The sequence below is a fragment of the Chrysemys picta genome, chromosome 8 (assembly GCF_011386835.1).
Source record: "Chrysemys picta bellii isolate R12L10 chromosome 8, ASM1138683v2, whole genome shotgun sequence".
In the NCBI taxonomy this organism is placed as follows: Eukaryota; Metazoa; Chordata; order Testudines; family Emydidae; genus Chrysemys; species Chrysemys picta.
The window spans coordinates 3,636,019-3,662,082 of NC_088798.1; the positions used below are offsets into that span (position 1 = coordinate 3,636,019).

Below are 26,064 nucleotides of genomic sequence, written 5' to 3' on the forward strand. Positions count from 1 at the left end.
CTTTAAAACAAGGCTGGACAAAGCCCTGGTAACAGGGTTCAAATGTGTTTAGAGCTATAAAGAGGAACGGAAGGCAGGACAAGAGGCAATGGGTTTAATCTGCTGCAAGGGAGATTCAGGTTAGATGTTAGAAAAACTTTCCAACTCTAAGGGGAGCTAAGCTCCAGAACAGGCTTTCCAGGGAGGTTGGAATCCCGTCACAGGAGGTTTCTAAGAACAGGTTGGACAAATACCCGTCCGGGAAGGTCAGGGTTTACTTGGTCCTGTCTCAGCGCAGGGGGCTGAACTAAATGACCTCTGGAGGTCCCTTCCAGCTACTAGCTCATCTGGCAGCTTGCACCTTTGTCACCGAACACGGAAGATTACACCTCCGCTGCTTTAAGAGGCTGGTTCAGAAGGACCTCTTGCTCAATCAGAGAAAAGCTTGGACAAAACACGTCACGGTTCCCCTCCAGGTGAAGAACTCCCTAGACTGGTGGAAAAATCAACTCATTGTTTGTGCAGGCGTCCCTTCTATCCGCCCAACACCAACAACAACTGACCATGAACGCCTCACTGGTAGGTTGGGGATCACAGCTCCAAACCCTTGCAACTCTGGGCAGATGGTCACTTCAGGAAACTGCTTTCCATATCAACCAGTTGGAACTCAGGGCAGTCAGGAATGCCTACCTTCAGTGCTTACCCCTCAGCAGGTGCAACTTAATCAGGATCATGATGGACATTGTGGCTTGCGTGTTCCAGATCAACAAACAGGGAGGAACAAGATTTCCCCCTCCTTGTGTACCAGCGCTATAAAGTTATGGGACTGGGGTATAGCCCATCAGATTCAGATCTCAGCCATTGACCTTCCTGGAGCCCAGAATGTCTCAGACGACATGCTCAGCAGGTGCTTCTCCCAGGACTACAAATGGGGAGTTGGACTCTCAAATCCTTCATGGGATATTCCAAAGATGGGGACTTCCAGAAGTGGACCTATTCACCGCTTCAGCAACAAGGAGGCCTAGGTTGCCACTCTTGGGGAATGCTTTTCTCCTTCCCAGGATAAAGGGCCTTTTCTACACATTCCCTCCAACACTGTTATTACTAAGAGTGATGAATAAGATCAGACAGGACAAAGTCAGGGTTATCCTTATAGTACCGACCTGGCTGAGACAGGCTTGGTCTCCTTACCTGCTTCACCTGCACGTCCTGCCGGGGTTCAGGCATCCGTCCATCCCTCATCTCCTCTCCCAGGATGCAGCTCATGTGATTCACGCCAACCTAGAGGTCCTCTGCCTACCAACATGGCTCCTAGATGGTTCACAGGATTAGAGTCCACCTGCTCAACAGAAGTACAACAGGCATTACAGCAGAAGAGAGTCAGCCTGGATTTCTTACCTTCAGAGATGGAAAAGGTTCAACCACTGGTGTCATCCTCACCATCTTGTGCCTGAATCCTCTTCGCTCTCAGCCATCTTGTAGTAAAAACTTGAACAAAATCACCAAGGAGTCCGATGGCACCTTAAAGATTAACAGATCTGTTAGTCTTTAAGGTGCCACCGGACTCCTTGTTGTTTTTGTGGATACAGACTAACATGGCTACCCCCTGATATTTGAAAAAATCAGGTTATCAACGAGCTCCATTACGGTTCTTCTGGACACAATATCAGCATTTCATTCCCTACTAAAAGGGTTTTCCCTGTTTGCTCACCCTGTGTCCTCAAGATTTATTAAGAGATTAGGGAAGTTTACCTCCAGGTTAAGGATCCTACGCCTTCTTGGGATCTCAGCCTGATACTCAGATACCTCATGGGACCTCCATTTGAACCTTTACTTATCTATAGGGCCCTACCAATTTCACGGTCATAGGGTTTTAAAAATAATAAATTTCATTATTTCAGCTATTCAAACCTGAAATTTCATGGTGTTGTAACTGTAGGGGTCCTGACCCAAAAGGGAGGAGTGGTGGGGGAGGAAGGGGCACAAGGTTATTATAGGCGGATCATGGTATTATCACCCTTATTACTACTCTGCTGCTGACGGTGGCACTGCCTTAAATGCTGGGCAGCCGTAGAGCTGCAGCTGCTGGCCAGGACCCCAGCTCTGAAGGCAGCACCACCACCACCACCAGCACAGAGTAAGGGTGACATAGTATGGTGTGGTATTGCTACCCTTACTTCTGTGCTGCTGCCTTCAGAGCTGGGCGTCTGGCCAGCAGCTGCCGCTTTCTGGCCACCCAGCTCTGAAGGCAGTGCAGAAATAAGGGTGGCAACACCAGGACCCCCCTACAATAACCTTGCAACCCCCCGTGACCCCTTTTTGGGTCGTGACCCCAGTTTGAGTAATGCTGGTCTCCCCTGTGAAATCTGTATAGGGTAAAAGTATACAAGAGACCAGATTTCACGGTTGAGACAAGATTTCACGGTCCGTAACGCTTTTTTCACGGCCATGAATTTGGTAGGGCCCTACTTATCTATGAAGATAGCGTTTCTACTAGCCATCATGTCAACTTACAGGGATGGGGACCTTGATGGCAGAACCCCCTTTTATGGTATTTTTCCAAGGACAAGGTCTCTTTATGGCCAGACCCTAAATTCTTACCTAAAGTGCTGTCAGATTTCCATCTTAACCAGGCCATCCATCTACCAGTATTTTTCCCTAAACCATATAAATTTCAGCGTGAAATCTCCTGTCATACTTTAGATGGTAGATGGGCATCAGCCTTTTATCTCTGGGTGTATCATCGCTTGCTGCAACACGGACGGTGCTCTACCCGACCCCAGAGGATAACAACATGCTCTTCCAGATCACATGCAGCTGCCGGAGCTTCAAGAGCACTCCAGTCTTGGAGATCTGCAGACTGCCTACATGGGCCACCGTGCATACTGTTTCTAAACACTGTGCCCCGGTCCATGCCGTGAGCTCTGATGCGGCGCTTGGTACTGCTGTACTGTCTTCAGTCTTGGACTCAGTTCCAAAGCTCTCTCCTTGTAGGGGACACTGCCCAGGAGTCACCTGAAAGTGGAGCACCCACAAGGACACTACTCAAAGAAGAGGTTAATGCACAAGGTGAGTAACTGCGGTTCAAGATGTGTCCCCTATGGGTGCTCCGCTACCTGCCCTCTGTCCCCTCTGCTTTGGACTGCCCTTTGTTGGACGTTTGGATAGAGAAGGAACTGAGGGCAGTTCGCCTGCACAGCTCTATGTACCCTTGGGTGAGGTTATACAGAGTGTGTGTGCTTGGTTGGGAGGGCAAATGGACACTGCTAACGAAAAATCTCCGATCGAGGGCCTGAGAGGCGCCTTCACACCTTAAGTGGAGCTCCCATAGGAGGAAACATCTCAAAGAACTGCAGTTACTGCACAAAGTGAGTAACCTCTTCCTTCTATTGCCCTGGGAGCAAGTGTCACAAATACATAGTCTTCCTCCTGTGAGCAGCATCCACAGATCAATGCTGAAGGCCGAAACTTGAAAAGGGTTTCTACCCTATTTACCATGCACTGCTGTTTCGGGGAGCTGGAGCTCAAACCCTTGGGCATGGAAAATTCCCAGCATTATTTCATATAACTCCACAAGGGAAATCTGGAGACTGTTCCCTTTTCCTGAATCCTCTACAAATGTGGGTTCAGGAAAAAAAGATTGCCCAACCTGTGTCAGTATTTCCCCATGTAATTGACATAACTCTGATCAGTTGCAGGAGGGACTAAGAGGGTGATCTTCCCCACCCCTCCGTCAAACAGAGAAGGAATCATTTGTTTATAATCTGTAAATGAACTAAACCAGTGACCACGCTGACGTTCCAGCGAGTGACCAGGTCCCAAAGCTTAAAACAAAGAGGAGAAATGCAATTGCCTAACAATGGGCCTGGTCAGCACCAGGCCCCAACTCTCATGTGCTACATTCAGGGCTAGACCGTTAATGCTCACAGACCCTGATCAATGGGAATGGACTTTTTTTTTTTTTGCACGGAGACTCCTGTGAGCCATTTATGCTAGAGCTGCCCTCATGGCTCCGGCATTTAAGTGAAGAGTCCTGCCGCCCTGCCACTTTGCTGAGGAGGGCACGCTAGCTCCCACCTCCGCTCCAAGAATCAGCCATGTCTGGCAGCTAACTTTAGAATGCTCTGAGAAGACGGTTCAAGCACTTAGTCCTGTTCATTGTACAATAGGAATCCTGTTTAATGTTGGTTGTGACACTTAGATTGTGATCAGGTCTCCTGCCATGGTTGATTTTGCAACATCAATAGGCCCTTACTAGAAATAACCACAAATCCAGCCTGGTGTTGATCACAGATGCAATGGCAGTAGGGTGACCAGACGGCAAGTAAAAAATCGGGATGTGGATTGGGGGTAAAAGGCACGTCTATATGACAAAGTGCCAACTATCGGGACTGTCCCTATAAAATCAGGACATCTGGTCACCCTAAATGGCAGTCACAGCCGTGAGGGATTAAAGCCACTTTCTGCAGAGCCCCCAGTTCCTGAATTTGCAGTTAGATCCAGCCCAGCTCAGATAAAGGAAGAGGTAAAGAAGTTACCCTGTACTTCCCCCAGCTGTAAACCTGCTCTCCCTGTTAGAAACTGCCCAGCATTAATATGCTCTCGCAGCACTGGCTATGTGCCAACACTCTTTCAACTGTAATGCAACATCTGTTGACTTAATCTCCCACAGGCTAATTTCCCCCTTCCCCCACCTTTGAATCCTCTCCTTCTGAAGCACTTTTACCCTGAAATTGGACACGCTTTCCCGTTCACACAGGCTTTCCCAGCAGCTGAAGGAAGGGAGATGAGTGCCATCAGCCCTATTTGATGTGTTCTTAACAACCTGTTGTGTCCGTGCCACAAAGACTCCGGATGCTAAATGACAGGCTGTGCGTGGAACAAGACGAGGCTTGCGCACTCTGGAATGCATCTCTCAGTCGGTTTTAAGCCGTTAGTGTGACTCAGCGACTCATTAAGAAGTGTTTTACTGGGCGCAGCTATAGACAATTGAAATTAGTGTGGGACTCCTAGGTTCTAATCATAGCGCTGCCCCAACTCACTAGTAAATTGCTCCGTGCCTCGGTTTCCCCATCTGTAAAACTTCTTGCCTGCCTTTGTCAAGCAGCGTGAGCTCCACGGGTGTAAATACTAGAGCCACGTACAGCACTGTCTGCGCCTGCTTCGGTGGAAGGGAAGGGGAATCGGGCATCTTCCAAAAGGGACTGTGCGGAGCTTTCAGGGAAAATCACCTCATTCGTTTTTCAGGCAGCCTCGTTGTAGGCCAGCTCGGAGACCATCCAGCCCAGGTGCTGGGCAACGCACCATCATTCCGTTGGGTCTTGTCCGGTTTTAGTGTCTGGAATCCAGGGCCATGAGACAGCACCAAGTCCCTACTTGGCTCCAGCAGAGTCTCCCCTCCATCCAGGCAGGCTCTGGTATCCCAACCAGAAGCTAGTGGCCGCCATTCACTCCCTGCGGTCCTCCCCAAGGAAGCGGAGCTGGGTGCTGGGCAGTTGGGAAGCAGCCGCTCCCCGTTTAGAAGGTGACTGCTCTCAGCCTAATCTCTAAATGGCTGTAGCTACCACTGTGAGAGGCACACTGTATTAGCGCCTGAGATAATTCCTGCCTTTCCACTTCCCACCCCATCGTCACTCGGCCAAGCCCTGCCTCATTAGCAGAGCTAACCTCTGCTCCTCCGTCAGTCCCCGCAGCCCCTTTTCATTCCCCTTGCTCCTCTCTGGCCTCCGACCAGGGTGGGAATAAAGTTCTGGCAAGGAGATGCCAGGCACTGACGCCAGTATGGCGGCAGGGGTCAGACCACAGTCATTGAGAGAGGGAGCATTCTTCACCCTGCACCAGCCTTTCTGGCAGCCATCCCCCGTTGCGAGATCATGCTAAACATGGCCTCCACTCTCACCACAGCAGGTCTCTAGCAGGGTCACCGCTGCCCAGCTTTCCTGTCCCTTCCAGGGTAGGAATTGTCATTATGCTTCCCCACGTATACAAACTAAATGGCACTGGAGCACTTTCTGCCTGTGTCTCTGCTCTGTTCGTCCTCGATGACTCACCTGCTGCTCCCAGTTTAGCACCAACAATGAATTTCATTAACAGGCTATTTATTCCCTCCGCTGCCTGTTCAAACACTGAGCTCTGCCACATTACACGAAAGAGTGTAACCCCCCAAATCAGCGCCACCTCGCTTTGCTACCCACTTTTCAGGATGAGCAACACTGGCATCTCGGGGAAGGGTAGGAGGCAGGGAAAGGTTAGTGGCATTTCTGCGTCACTCCTGTTTCACAGCCCATTAGACTCCTCCTCTCGCTGGCTAACGCTGGACCTGGAATGTCAAGCACACCCACTCTCCGCTCCTCGCCCTCGACTCTCACCCAACACAGCCCCTTCCTTCCCCTTGTCCTCCCCCACCCCCTGCTATAAAGTAACTCCTGTAAAATCAGAGAAGTTACTTAGGAAAACTTTATTTAAAACACCCCAGCTGTGCAAGGCCTGAAGAATGGGAACGGCAGGATTTTAGGCCACAGCCTCTCTCCATTTCAGCTGTCTTCTCCTGTATTAAAGCAATTTTCTCTTTATGATTGACATGAAAACACTGTTCCAAGAATGGAGCTTTTTAAACCACTTCAATTACCTGCATGGGAAGGGATTTACCAGCACCTGGCAAACTCAGCTGCCACTTAGCGGCTTCTTGGCCCTTATCTGAGTAAATTTATGGATCACCTACTAGGGCTCTGTTCCCCACCCAGGCAGAGAGGGCAGAACAGGTCTCCATATACGTGCCCAGCAGTTAGAACAAATCTTACAACCTGAAGCTCAGGAATACACAGCCCAATCGGTTTCTTCTGGAGAGTACTTGAAAGTCAAAGTCAGTGGAGGTGCGGATTGCCTGATACCAGGCTGTGCAGAGCCCGTCTCCCCACAAAGGGATCTCTTTGGGCCACTGCAACACCCCTCCACCCAGCCGCCCAAGTGGCTGACAGTTCAGAAGAGGAGCCTGTCCATTTTGAGATGCCAATTCCCTTTCCATCTTTAATTTTTCTTATTTGACAGAAGGGGGCTTTCTTTGGCTAAGCATTAAAGATCACTCAGATTAAGTTCAGGCAGACTGTCAAACAGGTCACTGCTGAGGTCCTCATCCGACATGCTTCCAGCCTCCTCCTTGGGGGTGCTGTCCTCCTGCTCCAGGCTTGGGGTGGAGAGGTCTTTGGATCCTACAGACACATTGCAGAGGAGTTAGCCACACTCTGGACTCTGAGGCTCAAGTCCTCATCATCAACCGAGAAAAATGGCCCACGACCTCCCTGTAACTGCAGAGTGATGGCAAAACTGATCTGCTGCTGGTTTGGAGTCACCAATGAACTCGAAGCAATGCCAATTCATCATCTACTCAGGCAAATACAAGAAAACACATTGACAATGTGGGTTTGACTAATTTGTATTGGCAAATATTTTTTAATCATGGCCCCCTGCCTCCTAGCAGCCTTTGGGCACTCCTACTATAATCCCGACCATGGCCTCTGGGTATCAATAATTACTACCAATAATATAGGATAACTAGCTTCCTCTTATGAAATTATGCATGTTATCTGACACAGGGCTTTGCTGATCAAATATTAAACTCAGTCCCTGACATGTGCCTGCAAGTAATATTGGAGAAGGGAATTTAATCCCTTGATATGGCCTGGGGAGATTGCTTAGGGAACATCCCAACAGCAACTGGACATGTTACAACTGCATCTGCAAAGCTGTTAACCGTAGCAGCTTTACTAGTAAAGACTGACTCAGCGCGATTTGTACTTAGCAAAAACAGAACTCAAGGCAATTTCATTGCCTTAAAGGCCCCATTCACGAGAATCTTAAGCATCTTACTGAAGTAGGGCATGAATTTCCTTTAAAAGAACATTAACCCCTTTGTTCCTGGAGCTGGGAATTCCCCCAAGGCTACCTGTTAATGAAAACACAAGGGTCTTTAACATCCTGAAGCAATGTTGAAATCCAAAGGGCTATATAGTGTAGAAGATAAGCCTTTAGAAAATCGGTGATTTTTCACCTTCCTAACCTCATTGGCTGAGGGTACGTCCAGACTACCCGCTGTATCGGTGGATAGCGATCGATTTATCAGGGATCGATATATCACGTCTCGTTAAGACGCGATATATCGATCCCCAAACGTGCTCCCCGTCTACTCCAGAACTCCACCGGAGCGAGCGGCGGTAGCGGAGTCGACGAGGGAGCCGCGGCCGTCGATCCCGCGCCGTGAGGACGGGAGGTAAGTCGGAATAAGATATGTCGACTTCAGCTACGGTATTCCCGTAGCTGAAGTTGCATATCTTACATTGACACCCCCCCCACCGTGTAGACCAGGCCTTTGTGTCAGCCCCAAACCAAACATGGAGTGACATTAAAAACTGACCTCCTGGCACCCCTGGGGAATGCTAAGTATTATTATTATTGGTAGTATTATAATTGGCCCTCATATTGCAGCTTAACGTTACCCTGAAACAAGACTGGAAGGGAGGCTCAAACAATGGACACCACAGGGCACCACAGTTTTAACCGTGATCCAAGAGCTTTGGATGCCAGTATCACAGGTCCAGTCAAGCGCCCCTCTTGGTCACTCACCAGACTGTTCTGAAGAGAACCCATGTACTGTCCCTATCCTGGGGCCTCTAGGCTCACCCTCAGGGTGCAGATCCACTATCTAGCACGCCCTCCTGAGAGCTGTGGAAACAGTGGTGACCACTCAGGTTTTTCTTCCTCTTCATCCTCCTCCAACCCCCCTCAGCTGAAACATTTCCTCTCCCAGAACACCAGCCGAGGGGTGTTCTGGGTCTGTCATTTACTTCTTCAAGGGGCGCGTGTTAGGAGCAACATGCAGCGCACAGACACTTTGCAAAGGACTCTAATACCACAGCTTGTTACTTAACTGCACAAGAAATACACAGATCGATACAAACAAACTCTATTTGCATTTCCCTGCCTCAGTTTCCTCACTACTCCTCAGCTTTCTTTGGGCTAGGATCAGAGTCCTCTGGGGCCATCCAGGGTCCTTCTGCTGCAGTGCCTAGCTTGCGTTCTGAAACATGGAACCTTCTCTCCCCACCTCATCTCTCTGACCCTGGCTGTTCTATGCCCTTACCCTCTCCTGCCCAAAACTCCCCATGTGGCTCTCAGGGGCTGTTTAAACTCCCCCATTCTCACGTCTGTCTTTGTCCTTTCCACTCTCTCCACTCCCTGCAGACAAGTTGGGGAAAGTATCTTCCGGCCTCAACTAACCCATTTTCATTCAGGTGTTTCCACCTGGATAGGCAGCCGTTAAATTCTAGCCACCCACCCCTGTCCCTAGTCTGGAGAGACCTGACAGAAGCATGGTGGACACCATATATACATAAAGGCATTCCGTGATACAAACATTTCTTAACAACTTCACAATACTAATCAGTTCCCAAGCTGTGTAGATGGAGTCCCCAAATCATCACAGCCAGCATTCTAGATTGCCCTTGTCAGATTAGAGAACAAGCAGCATAAAACGCTTTGGTACAGGGGAAAAGTGAAGTTCTACAATGCAGACCACAAACAGTCTTGATCTTTAGTACACAACTTGGACAGACTAGACACCAGCACGCAAAGGAATCACTGCATGCTAGAAGATACTGTCCCTCCCTCCTCAGGGCTGCCACTCAAGAATAAAGATGTGAGAGGCTGCAGTATGCTCTATTTTGTGCAAAATAATACTTCTGTTTACACAGCACCTTCCACCTGATTAGGCCTGACAACAGATAGACAAGGAGCCCTGGAAAGTAAATCTGTTAACAAGTGGAGAGCTGGGATTAGAACCAAGAAGTCGGACTCCTAGTCCAATGCTCTGACCATTAGACCATGCTGCCTCCTATATTTAGATGCCAAATACATACACCTAAATTCAGCACGGCCTTAGGGCTCTTGTCAAGTTGCGAGTTTGATCTTAGTTTGGGCATTACAAATACTGAAACACTTTTAGGGACACAAAATAGGGACTGGACATACAAAGAGATTCCCCACTCCCCACAAGGCAGTCACACATCTAACATCCACATTCCCACTGAAAACAACTATATTCTTAGGATATCAAGGGCTCCTAAGCCAGCCATACTTCTCTTACCTTCAGGCTCCTTAATCTCTGTGGCACTAGAGAGCTCATCCGAGCTGACATCTGTGAGACTGAGCTCAGAGGCAGAATCATCACTCAGGGAGGAAAAAAATATCTCCTCTTCTCTCAACAAATCATTGCTTTCCACTAAGAGAAACACACCAACAAGCAGGATAAGTTAAGAGCTGAGCTCATGGTTAAAGACCATAGGCCCGATTCCTCACTGTCTTCATAGGCAATACAGCCATTCTGGTTTCACAGCATCGTAACTCCTATTTCTGCACTGGTGTAAATAACTGAACAAAGGGATGGAGAGCCAGGCCCTGAATCATGTAAATCGAGACTGGACGTGCACTGGAGGCAATGCCCCTGCACTCCCATCTCCGAACTCCATGCCAGGACTTCTGAGGCTCAGGCAGAGAGCCTGGAATCCCGGACATGATAGGGCTGCCCAGAGTCACACACCCAGAAAGCCCCCTGCTCCCTGGCCCCCAGGCAGTCCGCATGGTGGGGCTACCCCAGAGCCATGGACCCTAAGAGTCCACCACCAAACCAGGCAGGTTTCCACTGGAACCCTGCCTGTGATTTGATGAAAGTTTGTCAAACCCAAGGATGTTTCCACAAAACATTTCAGGTTCAACAAACCAGCATTTGCCAACAAAACTCTATTTTGTCAGAAAATTCCCAACCAGCTCTACCCGAGAGGACTAGCATCACTTACTCCTATGAGCACTTTCCTTTCCTACGGGCTTAGTGTATGACTTCTCTTCCAAGGGCAGATTTTTCATTTGGTCTTTCAGGTCAGTGACGGTGGATCTGATTGAAACAAAACCAACAACACTGATTAGCTGCAGGGACAGAATCAGCTGCCAGGAGAGAGACAAAATTCATTCTTGGGATTTTCTGCAATGAGGGATTTTGGTAAACTCATGGTTCAAGGTGGATTCAGCTCTGCTGAGCAACTCATTGTATGTGGGGTGTAGGGCATGGGGGGTGGGGAGACCTGAGGCTTTTACAGAAAGGGAAAAAGAATCAATACTTAATTACAGGAGAACTGCAATTAAATCTCATTATTGGAGATGACTCACTGAGTTAATGTAACATCCTCCACGGTGGGTTATTATAGTACAGGAGGCAAGTTTGGTTTCTGATGTCAGAGCAAATTCATCAAGAAGATTCTAATAACAGAGCCATGCTGGACCATGGATGTTTTCACAGATATTTTCCACTAAGAACATTAATGGTTATTTATGGATTTTGGGGAGTAGGGGTGAATATAAGCGACTAACGGGGTATCAGAAGAGAGAACAAGAAGTCAGGACACCTGGGTTCCAATCCCAGCTCTGGTACTGTTCCTTTCCCCATCTACCTCGCTGGGGTGATGGAGAGGAAGATTGAGAGAATGAACTGTGTCTGAAAAGGGCTTTGAGATCCTTGGCTGGAAAGCACTAGGGAATGCCTAATGTTTTTAGTATCATTCCTCATCAGTCTCCCTCAAGGAGAGACCTGGACACAGCTCCTCGCAGAGCCAGCCAGTGCTACATGTGCCCATCAGATGGGGCACTGCCGAGTGATGTGAAGGGCTCATCCCTGCAAGGCCATGCAGGCGTCTCTAGTGTCCCAGCTCAATTCTATTTGCAATACAGCAGAACCTCAGAGTTAGGAGCATCAGAGTTACAAACTGACCAGTCAACCACACACGCATTTAAGTACGCAATCAGGCAGCAGCAGAGACCCAAATAAAAGCAAATACAGTACAGTGCTGCCTTAAACGTAAACTACTAAAAAAATAAAGGGACAGTTTAAAAAAAAAAAAAAAGATTTGACAAGCTAAGGAAACTGTTTCTGCGCTTGTTTCATTTAAATTAAAATGTTTAAAAGCAGCATTTTTCTTCTGCACAGTAAAGTTTCAAAGCTGTATTAAGAAGAACAGGAGTATTTGTGGCACCTCAGAGACTAACAAATTTATTAGAGCATAAGCTTTCGTGGACTACAGCCCACTTCTTCGGATGCATATAGAATGGAACATATATTGAGGAGATATATATACACACATACAGAGAGCATGTATGAGGATACATGTACTCCTGTTCTTCTTTTTGCGGATACAGACTAACACGGCTGCTACTCTGAAAGCTGTATTAAGTCAATGTCCAGTTGTAAACTTTTGAAAGAACCAGAACGTTTCGTTCAGTTACGAACAACTTCCGTTCCCGAGGTGTCCGTAACTCAGAGGTTCTACTGTAGTTATACTCTGCCTTCTTAGACTCCTCCCACCCCATGCATTTTCAGGTGGATAATATATGCTTCACATCCTGCCCCAAACTCTTGTAAAGTGTTGCTGTTGGGTGCTAAAGAGCCTACCAGGTACAACCCCAGTAGTGACGACATTGTAGTGGTGGGTGTCACCACGCTGCACATTGTTTGAGATCCTTCAGGATGAACGGCACTGTGCGATATTCTATGCGATTCCAAATAAAGACCTTTCAGGAACAAATATTTCATAAATAGTTCCAGCCCTGCTGTATTGCAAAGGTCTCCCGTATCAGCCTGATGTTAATGAATGGAGAGAGTGCTCCCCTAGGAAGGGAGGTCTGGGGCACACCATCTGGGGAACACTGCCTGCAGCTGAAGGGGTGGTTGGCATTCCTGTGACACATTATCCCATTGTGGCACCTGGGTGTGTGGGAAAGAGGGTTAGAGACAGTGGCACACACAGAATCCCCAGATACCCCTGGGCCACCTGGATTGGAAAGACAAGGGCACAATTAAAGGAACAGTAGCACAGAGCTAAGAATCATCGAAGGGGAAGCTCTAATGTCACCGTCCTCTCCAGGGAAGAGGCCAGAGCATGCAAGGCCCAGCTGTGTGGAGATCACAGCCAAAAGGTAGAGTCAGTTTCCTTTCTCGGAATGGTCCATCATGGGACCGTGACAGCACAGGAAAGCAAGAGGAGAGCAGGGTGACGCAGGGAAGGCAGGGGTTTAAGGGACACAAGTGGGCGTCTCTTCAAGAGAAGAGGCCCCAGGCAGAAGGGAATTCCTACTGAGGTAATAGAAAGGGAAAGAACTAAACAGGGGAATCACCACTTTCTGAACAGCATCAAGTGGGTTCACTCAGCGAGTGACAGAGAAGGAGCTTCAGAAGTCAGCCAGTGCCCATGGTAGAGGGCTTGTGGAGGGGGAACATGAGCATGCTTGTTTACACAGTGTATACCCACATGGACTAGAGGGCACAGGAGAGCCGTGATTAGATATGGAGCCTTTCATCTCCAGGTCAACAGTCTAGGGTTAGCCCAGAATAGAACAGCAAGAAGTCAGTCACACTGGATGGCTGCTCTGTGCCTATGTGAAGTGAAGTGGGGTACTCAGTCTAGTTCCCACGGTAAAGGTGTCTCCATCACAAACAGATACTATCACAACTGGTCCCCTTGTTAGCTGCCTCAGCAGAGACCAAAGACTGAATGGATCACGGAGCCTGAACTCTCCACATGCCCCTAGTTGGGACTCCTCGCCCAGGCAGTGGGCAAGCTTGAACTGAGCTGCCCGTGTTCTGGAACCTCCAGGACTCGCGGTTTGGCACTTTATGCATTTAGAAACTGAAATGCCTCATTGGCCAAAGTGCTGGATTGCCAACCCTGGAGATGGATGTTCTCTGTCAACCAAGCAGATACAGTGACGGCTTCCCCACACTGCCTCGATAACAGGGCTCAATCGTGACCTGCAGAGACCCCCTCTAGAAGCAAGAGAGGAATTCAGCCCTGCCTTCTCTGAGGGTGCAAGCAAAGGGTCTATTAGTGCTAGTTGTGATGTGGACACCTGCCTACTAGCAACTAAGCTGATATTACCCACAACTCCTTTCACACAGGGGCACTGAACAGTGGTCACACAGCAGCGCACACACTTGTGCCATTCCCATGTGGTTTGTGGTGAAATATCTCTTGGATATACAAAGAGCTGCACTTGCAGCTGATGTGCCGAGCTCAGTTGGGTGAGGAATGCACCCCATATTGCCAGCAATGTATGGTGTGTGCACACATGTGGTGCCACGTGTCCCACAAGACCCGTGGAAGGTGCATTTCCCCTACTTGATGTGGCCGAGCTCCTGCTGGGTGCTCCGTGTCTCCAACCTGGCTTTGTCCAAGTCATCAGATTGAGTTTTGTGACTGTTCATCAAATCTTCCAGCATCTGTGGATGAGGGGAGACAGTCAGTCACTGCCAAAAGGGCTCCCCACAGAGCGCCTCTGATTCTACACAGCAGTGCTGGGCCCAGAAGAACATGCATGTGTGACTTGTTCTCTGTACAGACCTGGAACAGCTTGGGGAAAGCACAGCTGACACAAAACAGGCTATCCGTGGCAACAAGCACTTCACCTTTCCAACACAGAAAGTGGTGGGCTTTCTCCATCAGATCAAGATGGGGTACAGCATACTGGAACCTGTACCCCTTGACCCAGCCTCCTTAATGGAAATTAGGGCCACACTGTACATCTCTGCTGTCCATGCTTGGCCCACAGACGGCATTTTGACCAACCACAATGTATAAAAACACCGATCAGTTTGAGAATGTGCCGCCAGTGTCTCTTGGGCAGCAGGTTATGGGGGCTACTTGTCGAGAGGCACCAGACAGCAGGTGGTTTCTAAAAGGGTTAGAGGGGCTGCAGCTAGCTGAGAAATATAGCCAGGTCTGATCGTTAGCTCTGATGTATTTTAGGCCCTTCACAACTCTGCCCCTTCCTACTTGTCCATGTGTTTCCCACCGCATTATCCCTTCTCTCCCTCTGCTCTGCCAGCCTCAATCACAAACGTCCTCACACCTTATGCATGGAATGCTCTCCCTGAAGTGACCCATAAGGGCACTACCTTTTGTTCCAAATCCCTCCAACTTCTGCAGTGACGTCTACAAGAAATCAAGTCCTGATGGCTATGATGGGGACAGTCAGAAACTTTTAGATATATATGCTGGCTTTTTTCTACGAACATGAACACTTGTATATATTTTGAATATACTCTTCTTCCCAACCCTTCATATATCACTTGTCTTCTTACATTGTTAGCTCTTTGGATCAAGGACTGTGTTTGTCAATGGCACTACTGCAATACCAATAAGTCATCCTCTGCAGACTGTAACCATACTGATCTTCGTTTTCTACATGGCACCTAGCTACGCATATGACAGGTGTCTTAGAAATACTGTGAGTACGCCAGTATTGTTTGATAACCACTTAAATTACATAGGAAAGAGAATTGCTACAGTTGGGCCTCACTATTGAGCCTCAGTGTTTAATTTCATTAATGTGGCCCCTTATAAACAGGGATTACAGTGACCCCTCCCATAATTCCAGGTACACACAGGAGTTGGTTCTATCCTAAGGAATAAATACTGAAATCTGAAGCACACTGGAAAACATAGTAATGTCCCGGTGTTGATTAACGTAGCACCAATAAACCTTTTAGATTATGTTAATGCAGGAGGCCTGAGAAATAAAGGCTCCACCATATGGGAACAGATCATCAAATCCATGATCTTTTCTCCAGTCTTCAGAGGAAGATATAAAACTCCCATAAATTTCCTGGATAGTTTTACAATACTATCCAAAGAGAAGATACACTTCCTGCCCCCAGCTGGTGATCAGTATACGCCAGAAGCATAAGGATCGACAGCCAATGTCATTTACTCTAGCTGCTTGCACTGCAGATGCTATTCATATATGTGCCTAACCCCTCTTTTAAGAACTTACAATTTTCCTATCATCTGGAATCAGGGAGTTCCACAGGTTATCAAACTATCACATGCTTTAAAAATGCATGTAATCATAGAATCATAGACTATCAGGGTTAGAAGGGACCTCAGGAGGTCATCTAGTCCAACCCCCTGCTCAAAGCAGGACCAGTCCCCAGACAGATTTTTGCCCCAGATCCCTAAATGGCCCCTTCAAGGATTGAACTCACAACCCTGGGTTTAGCAGGCCAATCCTCAAACCACTGAGCTATCCCTCCCCCCCGATTTTTCCTGGGGAAAGTGAACCTGTAAAGCTATGTACCTTGCAGTATCGACTTTGAGTTCTCTTCATTTCATCAGTTTCAGACATCTGATTGACTAGGTCCTCCTCCTGTCGGTCTAAGAAGAAAAGCAACGTAACTACATAGTGAACTGGATTGGTTTTGGCCACAGAACTGAGTCATAGCAGAATCTACTTCTATTCTGTGCCTGATTTTTAATAGTCACCTCAGCACTCACTTTTCTCGGTGCGTATTCAGACAAAAGCTCAGTGGGCACCTCTCACGCCAGGACTACATTCTACTGAGGAACTCATGGGAACAGCAGGAGCAGCTGCCAGATCTCCATGGGACTCATATACAATACCCAGATCTATTACTTTCACAGCTATACAATAGGCACAAATGGGAAAACTGTTATTGACACGAAGCCCTTTCCATACAGTTCTACTCTGACAAATGACTGTGAAAATGACATTGGTGGGTCCCCATTTATTGCCATTCAATGACGATATTTGACATGCTCAGTTTATAAGAAGTAAAAAAGATGGTTATATTCCTTTCCCCTACTCTGTGTTTTGTCTATTCAGATGGTAAGCTCTTTGGGACAGGGACGGACTCTCACCATGTGTTTATACTGCACCTAGCACAATGGGGACCTGATCCTGGCTGGGAACTTTCGGCCTTACTGGCATGCAAAAGAGCTGCTGCAGTAAATTCGGCTTGGCATCTGAGAGTCAAGCTAGGTTCCTTCTGTTTCATGTAATTACCAAAGATTCTGCACCTCAAATTCTGCCCTTGGTTACAGGCAGGACACTTAACTTCCTCCACAGAAGCTGCTGCAATATAGGGAGAGGAGAATTTAGCCCATAATTGGAGATTCTGTTTATGATTCAAGTGCCAGAATAGAACCCAGCTCTCTCTCCCATGGTTATGTCAGCTCTGCACCCCTAATAGGAGTGAAGTAGTTACTACAAACAGACAATCTGACTGAGTGGTGGCTTATGAGTATGAAGGGGTCATTTTTACACAGTCGCTTTGAAGAGTAGAGAGACAGTGTGATAATCTAGGACCAAGGTATTTTCAGGGCTGTCTCTGGTCTATGCCCAGCCAAGGTACCTGACATCCCATAGCATCCTTGAGAAAGGCCCAGTACAAATAATGCCAGCCAGCTCTCACATAGCACTTTGCAGCGGTAGATCTCAAAGCACTTTACAAAGGAAGTCAGTATCATTATGAATTCCCTCCCCCTCTTGCCTCTCTAAGGACAGGGCGGGGGGTGAAGTTTGAAAAACAGCTACAGAAGTGTATTGCAATGCACCAACCATTCACTGAATGGACCCTATCTCTCAGAGCACCACAATGCACCACACAGAGTCAGATAAAGTGGGGAGACCCAGTGCATGTTCCCCTCCCACCACTCTGCCCATGCCCTGGTGGGAGTCTGACTGAGCTAGCAAGCCCTGTGCCTGCTCCCACACTTCCCCTCCAACTCTGTCAATTCACCACAGCATCCCCTACTCTTCCATTCCTGAGGGAACTGTCCACTACAACAAATAACATGATGCTCCCAACTGCAGGCTGCTTCCCAGCCAGTTCCAGCCATCTGTCAGGCCCACAGGGCAGGGACCTGCACTGGGAGCAGTCCAGAGCAACACTCACTGAGCTTGTGCTTCAGTTGCTCCACCTCTCTCCTCACACACTCGTATTCTCGCCACAGGAGCTTTTTGCTAAAATCAAGGAGAGAGAGAGGGTTACCCCCTGGGGAAAGGAAGCAACAGCCTTAATTTCCCATGACCCACACGGCTGTAAAGGCCCAGAGCTAACCTCTCATGCACCTCCTGCATGACGCTGGAGCTGGGATACACATCCGGGGTGCAATCTCCATCCGGCTGGTGAAACACTTGCTGTCGCAAGTTACGAAGCTCGCTCTTCAGCCCTTCCATTCTCCGCCCCAGCAGGGACTCCAAGCCACTCTGAGGGCTGTTATGCAATCGACCAACCTCCTCTGCAACAACAAACAAAAGGACGGAAAAGGATTAGGCTTCAGCCTGCAAAGGGAAAGGGTGGGGTGGGATAATACACAGTACAATGGTCTCAAAGGTCAGTTCACTGCTGATGTAAGGCGCTGGACTGACCACGCAGGGCACTGGGGGCCTCTGCTGATCCCCTGAAACGGTACAGCAGAATCAGTGCCAGTTCAAGAGCTCCCTTCACCACTCTGCCAGCACACTCCAGAGGCATAAGGGGAGTCGGTCTTCACGGCATATTCTGAACAAGTGATACTCTTGGGTAGAACAGGTGAGAGATGCAAACCAAGTGTTCCATTGCCTGAGCCAACAACCTACAAGCATCTGTACCAACAGACGTAAAGGTTGTATTTCGTAAGGGTTAGAGCAAAGGACTGTGAGTTGGAACACCAGGTTTCTACTCTAGGTTTGAGCTCTATATAGTCAGCAGAGTAGAGAACTGGACTGTGCCCCATTGGGGAGCTGCACTCACAGCCTGTTGTCACCCCGAACGGTCAGATGGGGAGTGAGCTCTGACCATCTCAGAACGACTGCAAAGCCAAATGATTCATCAGTACCTTCCAGGTTATGGATCTGCTGCTGCTGGCGCTCCTTCTCCTGCTTCAGTCGATTTACTGACTGGGTGAGGGACTCAATGACCTGGGGGGAAGAGCAGGACGAGAACGAGTCTCACATGGAAATAATTTAGTGCAGGGAAGAACTCAGTTGCTTTGTGCAGTTTCAGAAGCTGGGAATGTTGCGGGGCACCTCGAGACGGATTCTAAAGCAGGCCTGCACAACTCGTAAAGTGGCAAGGGCCATATTACTCCAAAGAAAACAGCTGAGGGCCGAATCCCCTCGGCCCCGCCGAACCCCCCCCCCCCAGCGCCGCCCAGCCCCCCCGAAACACAACACCCCCCCAGTGCCACCCTCCCCTTGGAAACAACCCGCCCCAGCGCCGCCCAGCCCCCCCGAAACACTCCCCCCCACGGAAACAAACCCTCCTTCCCCAGCGCCGCCCCACCAAAACAGCGGTATTGAACCTTTGTAATATGTTATAGCGGGCGCCTAAGGTAGTATAATTAAGGTAAAAGAAAAATGTCTTTTTGCTAGAAGTAGAATAAGATCTTCCCCCCACTTTGTAATCACTTGCCCTGTTGAATGAATGAGGTGTGAATGAGGAAGATGTGGAAGGCAGGCACCTCCAGACAGCTGTAACCCTTGGAGAGGGGATGGGAGCCAGACCAGATCAGTAGACCAGGTCAGCCACCAACTCACCGCTCGCCTCCTCAGCCCCCCTCCCCCACCGCCGGCTCACCTGCACCCCCGCCACTGCCTGCCCGCTCGCCTCCTCAGCCGCCGGCTCACCTGCCCCCCTGCCACTGCCCACCCGCTCGCCTCCTCAGCCCCCCCCCCCCAGCTCACCTACTCACCCCCCGCAACTGCCCGCCCGCTCGCCTCCTCAGCCCCCCTCCCTCACCCGCTGCTTGCCTACTCACCCCCCGCAGGCCGCATGTTGTGCAGGCCTGCTCTAAAGCAACCACACTCGGTTGAGCAGGATAGAGGGGCTTCCAAGGAATCTCCTATGACCTTCCTTGTTGGAAGGATGAAGGCTGTGATGAGGGGCAGGGAGAAGATTCAGTGCTCAGAGGGATAGAGGGGATCTCACAGAGAGGAAAGGAAAGTGAGTACTCCTGGGAAGTTACTTTGCTTTAAAGGACACGTGAAGTGTCCCTGCAGCTTCAGCCATGTGCTGGCAGGAACTGGGAGTGCTGCAGAGGCAACACACTCTCAAGGAGGGTGATGGGGAGAGAAAGGAACACCTCAAATCTTCATGTGGAGACCTTTCCAGCTGTCTCAAAAAGCAACATTCACTGGCTCAACAGGGAGAGGCTTTTCCCATCATGAGACAAAGAGAGGATCTCCACAGTCCAGGGCATCCAGTGTAAGGAGTGTGTATTTTAAGCTCGCTAGTTAAACCTGTCTCTTTCCCCTTAGTAGAGAGGCTAATGTCATCAGCACTTTGGAGTTACCTTAGCTTGCGAACGCAGCTGACTGCTGATTGCTGCAAGCTCCTCTGTTGCCATCCTGCAGTGTGGAAGACTTAGGCAGGTAGGACCCGGTTGCCAAAATCCAGCCAGAGACTCATCAAATGCAACCTTCTCAGTGTTTATTCTGTCAAGCAGCAAATCCACTAAGAGATCAAAAGTAACGGGAGTTACGAGGGCTGCAGGGAAGGGAACCCACTTGTTTACCACACTGTTAAACTTGCCTCAGCTAGTGCCCAACTCAGGGAACTTGGGAAAGGCCAAACTGAAGTTTTAAAAAGCAGAAGCTAGATTCTTTCCTCTCTCTGCTTGAATTATACAATCACATGTAGAGTCACTAGAACAGGCAGGTCTGCGCACCGTGGAACCACTGTATGGATAACCAATAAGAAGGGCTTGAAAATGGCCATTGCTTTGCTACATGGGTACAGAAGTTGCCTGGATTTTAAACCAAAGGCATCAACAGCTCTTACAAAATAAAAATAAAGAAGGTATAATCATCCATTTGAGACACAGCAACAACATATGATTGTACAACGCAATGGATAATCCTACAGAACCTCAATGCTAGGGTAGCACGTGCTTTTCAAATGCTTGAGACAAACAGATTGTTACCTTTGGAAGAGATGCTGGTTGTGTTCAGACGCTGCTGTAATAGAGAAAGAGAAACCAGATTAAGTGGTAAAGACACTAAAGGACAGGGGAAAGTTACACACACAGGAAGGAGTGGTAGGGTATCTCACACTGCTTTCCACATTGGATCTGTCTTTAAATCGAAGCAGGATGGGGTGTTAACACCAAAGGACAGATTAGGAAGTGCCCTCGTGTTCTCAATGGTGACTCCTCAAATCAACTAAATTGCAACAACGGTGATTGAGGAGTGGACAGAGGAACAGAAGGGTGAAGTATGTGGGGAAATCCAGGAGGGAAACTAGTTGAAACAGAAATGAATTCAGGAACGTCCTATGGTCTGTGTTATACAGGAAGTTGGACTAGATTTCACAGTGGTCCCTTCTGACTTTTTAATCTATGAAAAATGTTCACAAAAGACATGGTTTTAATTATGTGAAACAATTACCATATTAGGTACATCAGGATAGTCACAGAACTTGGAAAAATCTAACAGCATTCCTAGCGCTCTCTCTAGCCAGACTGAAACTGCAATGTAAGTGGGTCCCTTCCCCCGTGGCTGATTACTTAGGAGTAGCACCAGTAGCTTTAAAACAATAGCGTACCTCTAGCACCCTCTTTGCCCATAATCTCCCATTTTATAGATGGGGAGAACTGAGGCAGAGAATAGTTCAGGGCTTCTCCAAACAGTAAATTGGGGCAGAGGAGGGAACAGAACTCAGGAATCCCAAAGCACAGTTCCTCACTCTAAGCACTAGACCATTCTCCCCCTAATGTTATTGCTGCCTTCTCTATAACACAGCCATCTGTCCTGGCTCTAACGATAAAATAATACATCTCAGAGCTGCACGTCATACTGCCCACAAATTGGCTCCCTTTCATGTTAATCCACGCTTTTATGGGGTAGATAGCGCAGCAAGGCCTGACCAAACCGAGGTGCTCATCCACTGGTCTTTAAAGAAAACCACTTGCATCTATCCAAAAGAGCACACTTCATCCTCTGAACTGTTGTATAATAAAGGTTCTGCAGGGCTGACAGAATAATCCTGCTCAATAGAAGATCCAACTTTCTTGGGAAAGTCAAGAGAATCTCTCGTCACTGAAGGGACAAAAATGAGCTACACAGAGGACCTCGAGGACATAATTTCCATAAGTATCTGCAGTAAACCTGGAGGTGGATTTTATTTGGGCAAAGAGGCCTGGATTGTGATGTTTGCAAACGGTGGACAGCCATCCAGTTCTAGAAGTTGCTTATTACACAGGAATTAGGTGCTTCCCCTCAGTCCAGTGCCCTATCCAGGCTGCATTCCCATTTCATCCCTTTTCTCTTCTAGAGCCTTGGATCACCCTGAGGAATCGCTCCCTCCTCCTGGGCATTTTTGTCCTTGAAATATTTGCAGAAGCATTTCAATTTTCATCCTTTCTAAGGACACTGGAAGCCTTGATCGCTCCAGTCTAGCACTGAAAAAGACCTGTGTGAAAGTCATTTTTCCTGAATCCAACTATCAACGTGAAACATTCAGTCAGTCTCTAGAGGGCAGGGAACTCTACCACCATTACAATACTAGCCAAAGCAGCTACAAAAACCAGTCCTGGTGACTTCACCTACAGCGATGTTACCAACATAGTTCAAGGAACCAAGGGATCCAGCACTTGTTTAAATAGGACTTTCCTGGAGTGAGAGTCTAAGCCACAAGAAAGAGATGACAATGCAGCTGAACTTGCCTTTATTTTAGCCACGTTGCTGTCTGTTGCAGTCAGTATGGAGTTGAGCTGTGTGTCCCAGTTCATGTGGCTGGTAGGCAGGTGCTTTTAACTGTTTACCAATGACAAAGTAATCTAGGATCAGCCCTTGGTGTATAAAGCTGAGGGATGGAACAGAGCCCAACGTGGTGAAGATATTGGATTGACCTGTAAAACCATCAGCAAAGAGATTTTTCTCTATATACAATCTATGCTCCTATTACAGTTCAAATAAATATACATGTATATTAAGAGAAATAAATGGGAGGATATAGAACTGAGGGCAAAGTGCAGGGTCTAAAAATCCTGAGACTCCTACATAATTCACACCCAGAACGGATTTCATAAGCTAGGCCTGATGGAGGCTCACTGGTAGTGGGCCAGGGCAGTGCAGAGCCCAGAGCAGAAGCAGACTTCCATACGGACCATCTCCTAGGGCCAAGCACAGCACCCAGCCATAGCGCTGGTGATGCCGTAAAATACACACCATCCGCTTTGTGTGAGCCTTAAACTGACGCTGGGGCAGGGCCATTCTGGTCTCCCATGTTCAAAAAAGATTAACTCAAACTGGAACGGGTGCAGAGAAGGGCCACTAGAATGATCAGAGGAATGGAAAACCTGTCATATGAAAGGAGACTAGAGGAGCTCGGGTTGTTTAGTCTGACAAAACGACGGCTGAGGGGGGATATGATTGCTCTCTTTAAATATATCAGAGGGATAAATACAAGGGAGGGAGAGGAATTATTCCAGCTTAGTACTAATGTGGACACGAGAACGAATGGATATAAACTGGCCGTGGGGAAGTTCAGGCTTGAAATTAGACGAAGGTTTCTGACCGTCAGAGGGGTGAAATATTGGAACGGCCTTCCGAGGGAAACGGTGGGGGCGAGGAACCTGTCTGGTTTTAAGATTAAGTTAGATAAGTTTATGGAGGGAATGGTTTAATTGTAAAACATATTAGCCAAGGAATACCAAGCAATGGCAGGTAAATAGTATAATGGCTAACAGGGGTCAGGCTGGAGACTCTTGCCTACATGCCGGGGTCTTACTGATCGCCAGATTTGGGGTCGGGAAGGAATTTTCCTCCAGGGTAGATTGGCTGAGGCCCTGGAGGTTTTTCGCCTTCCTCCGCAGCATGGGGCAGGGATCGCTAGCAGGAGGGTTCTCTGCCAATTGAAGTCACTAAAACACAGGATTTGGGGACTTCAACAGCAGAGTCAAGGGAAGGGGTAGGGACGGTTTTGTGGCCTGCAGCATGCAGGGGGTCAGACCAGATGATCATAATGGTCCCTTCTGACCTTAAAGTCTATGAGTCCTCAGAGAGGGGTGAAGGAGGCAGGGAAAGCCCAGGGCTCCCACCACCTGCACCACTACAGACACAGAAATCTGCCAAACGGTTTCAGGGTGTTTTTTTGTGGGGGGGGGTCAGCCCCCCCCACCATGGAGCGTGAAGTCTCAGAAGGGTCTGGGGAGGTGCCAGTGTGGGGGGAGCGCTGGAGAGGCTGGGGGGGGGGGGCTAGCAGAGGGGCCTGGTGGAAGAGTGGAGTGAAGGGAGGGGAGGTATCAAGGGGGTGGGGTGGGGAGAATGGCGGAGGGTCAGAGTGGAGTTCTCTGGGGAGGTGTTGGGGAACTTGGCAGAGCGGTGGGGAGGGGGGGCTGACAAAGGGCCTTGGCAGAAGGGTGAAGTGAGAGGGCTCTGGAGAGGTGTTGGGGGGCCTGGCAGATGGGCAGGGTGAGGGGGCTCTGGGGAGGTGTGGGAGGGGCTGGCAGATGGGCAGAGAGAGGGGGCTCTGCAGAGGTGTGGGGGGGCTAGCAAATGGGCACAGTGAGGGGGCTCTGGGGAGGTGTTGGGGGTAGGCAGATGGGTGGGGCGAGAGGGCTCTGGGAAGGTGTTGGGGGGGCTAGCAGACAGGCGGGGTTGGGGAGGTCTGGTAGATAGGCAGGGTGAGGGGGCTCTGAGGAGGCATTGGGGGGGCTGGCAGATGGGCGGGGGGTCTCTGGGGAGGCATTGGAGGGCTGGCTGATGAGCAGAGTTGGGGGGCTCTGGGGAGGGGGCAGGGGCTGGCAGAGGGGCAGGGTGAGGGGGCTTTGGGCTGGGGCAAGGGTCTCTGGGGAGGTGTTGGGCAGCTGGCAGAGGGGCAGGGCAAGGTGGAGGTGTGGGGGGGCTGGCAGAGGGGCAAGGTTGGGGGGGCTCTGGGGAGGCATTGCGGGCTGGCAGAGGGGCAGGGTGAGGGGACTCTGGGGCAGGGGGCTCTGGGGCAGGGGCTGGCAGAGGGGCGGGGTGAGGGGCTCTGGGGAGGTGTTGGGGGGCTGGCAGAGGGACAGGGTGAAGGGGCTCTGGAGAGGGGGACGGGGGCTGGCAGAGGGGCAGGGTGAGGGACTCTGGCAGAGGGGGCTCTGGGGAGGGGGGTGGGGCAAGGGGGCTCTGGGGAGGGGGACGGGGGCTGGCAGAGGGGCAGGGTGAGGGGCTCTGGCAGAGGGGGCTCTGGGGAGGGGGGTGGGGCGAGGGGGCTCTGGAGAGGGGGGCGGGGGCTGGCAGAGGGGCAGGGTGAAGGGGCTCTGGAGAGGGGGGCAGGGGCTGGCAGAGGGGCAGGGTGAAGGGGCTCTGGAGAGGGGGGCAGGGGCTGGCAGAGGGGCAGGGTGAGGGGCTCTGGCAGAGGGGGCTCTGGGGAGGTGTTGGGGGGCTGGCAGAGGGGCAGGGTGAGGGGCTCTGGCAGAGGGGGCTCTGGGGAGGTGTTGGGGGGCTGGCAGAGGGGCAGGGTGAGGGGCTCTGGCAGAGGGGGCTCTGGGGAGGTGTTGGGGGGCTGGCAGAGGGGCAGGGTGAGGGGCTCTGGCAGAGGGGGCTCTGGGGACGGGGGCGGGCCGAGGGACTCTGGGGAGGTATTGGGGGGCTGGCAGAGGGGCGGGGGGAGGGGCTCTGGGGACGGGGGCGGGCCGAGGGGCTCTGGGGAGGTATTGGGGGGCTGGCAGAGGGGCGGGGGGAGGGGCTCTGGGGACGGGGGCGGGCCGAGGGGCTCTGGGGAGGTATTGGGGGGCTGGCAGAGGGGCGGGGGGAGGGTCTCTGGGGGCGGGGCGAGGGGCTCTGCGGCGGCCCCGGTGTCTCTGTGGGACGAGGCCTAGGGCGGAAGTGGGGGGGGAGGGTTCGGCTCCCAGCGGCGACACCGGGCTCGCGCCGAGCTGGGAGCCGCAGGGCGGGGCGAGGGTCCCTACTACCGGCGCCACAGGCTCCCGGACCTGGTGCGCGGCTCCGACGCCCCAGCGCCCTTTGGGCCCCGCTTCTCGCCCTCCGAGGGTTTCAAAACGCGCACCGCCGCCGTCACCGCGCCGCCCTGCCCGGGGGCTGCTGGGGGATGGAGTCCACCCTGCGCTGCCCGGCCCAGGGCGGAACGGCCTCAGGACTACACTTCCCAGCAGCCACGGCGTCTTGGGCGCTGCCCGCCGCCCTGATGCCGCGACCGCGCGCGGTGTATCATGGGAGACGTAGCCTTCGGCAGACGCCGCTGCCCCTCGCGCAGGGCACGATGGGATA

At 50.4% G+C, this 26,064-nt stretch overlaps 1 protein-coding gene across 6 annotated transcripts; it reads right to left on the reverse strand.

Moving 5' to 3' along the window:
• Positions 1-6,977: 6,977 nt before the first annotated feature.
• LOC101952695 (golgin subfamily A member 6-like protein 7) lies at positions 6,978-25,908 on the reverse strand. Of its 6 annotated transcripts, XM_065553722.1 has the most exons (13): positions 25,749-25,870; positions 23,023-23,127; positions 22,518-22,703; positions 20,778-20,811; positions 20,148-20,308; positions 18,693-18,774; positions 17,933-18,113; positions 17,768-17,835; positions 16,150-16,226; positions 14,193-14,293; positions 10,827-10,921; positions 10,118-10,252; positions 6,978-7,187 (listed from the first exon to the last, which is right to left on the reverse strand). In XM_065553722.1, exons 3-13 carry the CDS (start codon positions 22,581-22,583, stop codon positions 7,051-7,053), a joined length of 1,137 nt encoding a protein of 378 aa, XP_065409794.1. In that variant the 5' UTR covers positions 22,584-22,703; positions 23,023-23,127; positions 25,749-25,870; the 3' UTR covers positions 6,978-7,050. The 6 variants fall into 6 exon arrangements, with proteins under 6 accessions (XP_065409794.1, XP_005303073.2, XP_042700977.2 ...); XM_005303016.4 differs by lacking the exon at positions 23,023-23,127 and having other exon boundaries at positions 25,770-25,908; XM_042845043.2 differs by lacking the exon at positions 23,023-23,127 and having other exon boundaries at positions 20,778-20,808; positions 25,770-25,904.
• Positions 25,909-26,064: the final 156 nt, after the last annotated feature.

What these genes read in the sequence shown, in the direction of transcription:
- LOC101952695 (XM_005303016.4), bottom strand. Translation starts at nt 22,583, where the DNA reads ATGAACTGGGACACACAGCTCAACTCCATACTGACTGCAACAGACAGC. An exon ending in AACCAGCATCTCTTCCAAAG is followed by an intron (nt 20,309 to 20,777) that starts GTAACAATCTGT and finishes TTGATCTCTTAG; the next exon opens with TGGATTTGCTGCTTGACAGA. An exon ending in ATGCAGGAGGTGCATGAGAG is followed by an intron (nt 17,836 to 17,932) that starts GTTAGCTCTGGG and finishes CCTTGATTTTAG; the next exon opens with CAAAAAGCTCCTGTGGCGAG.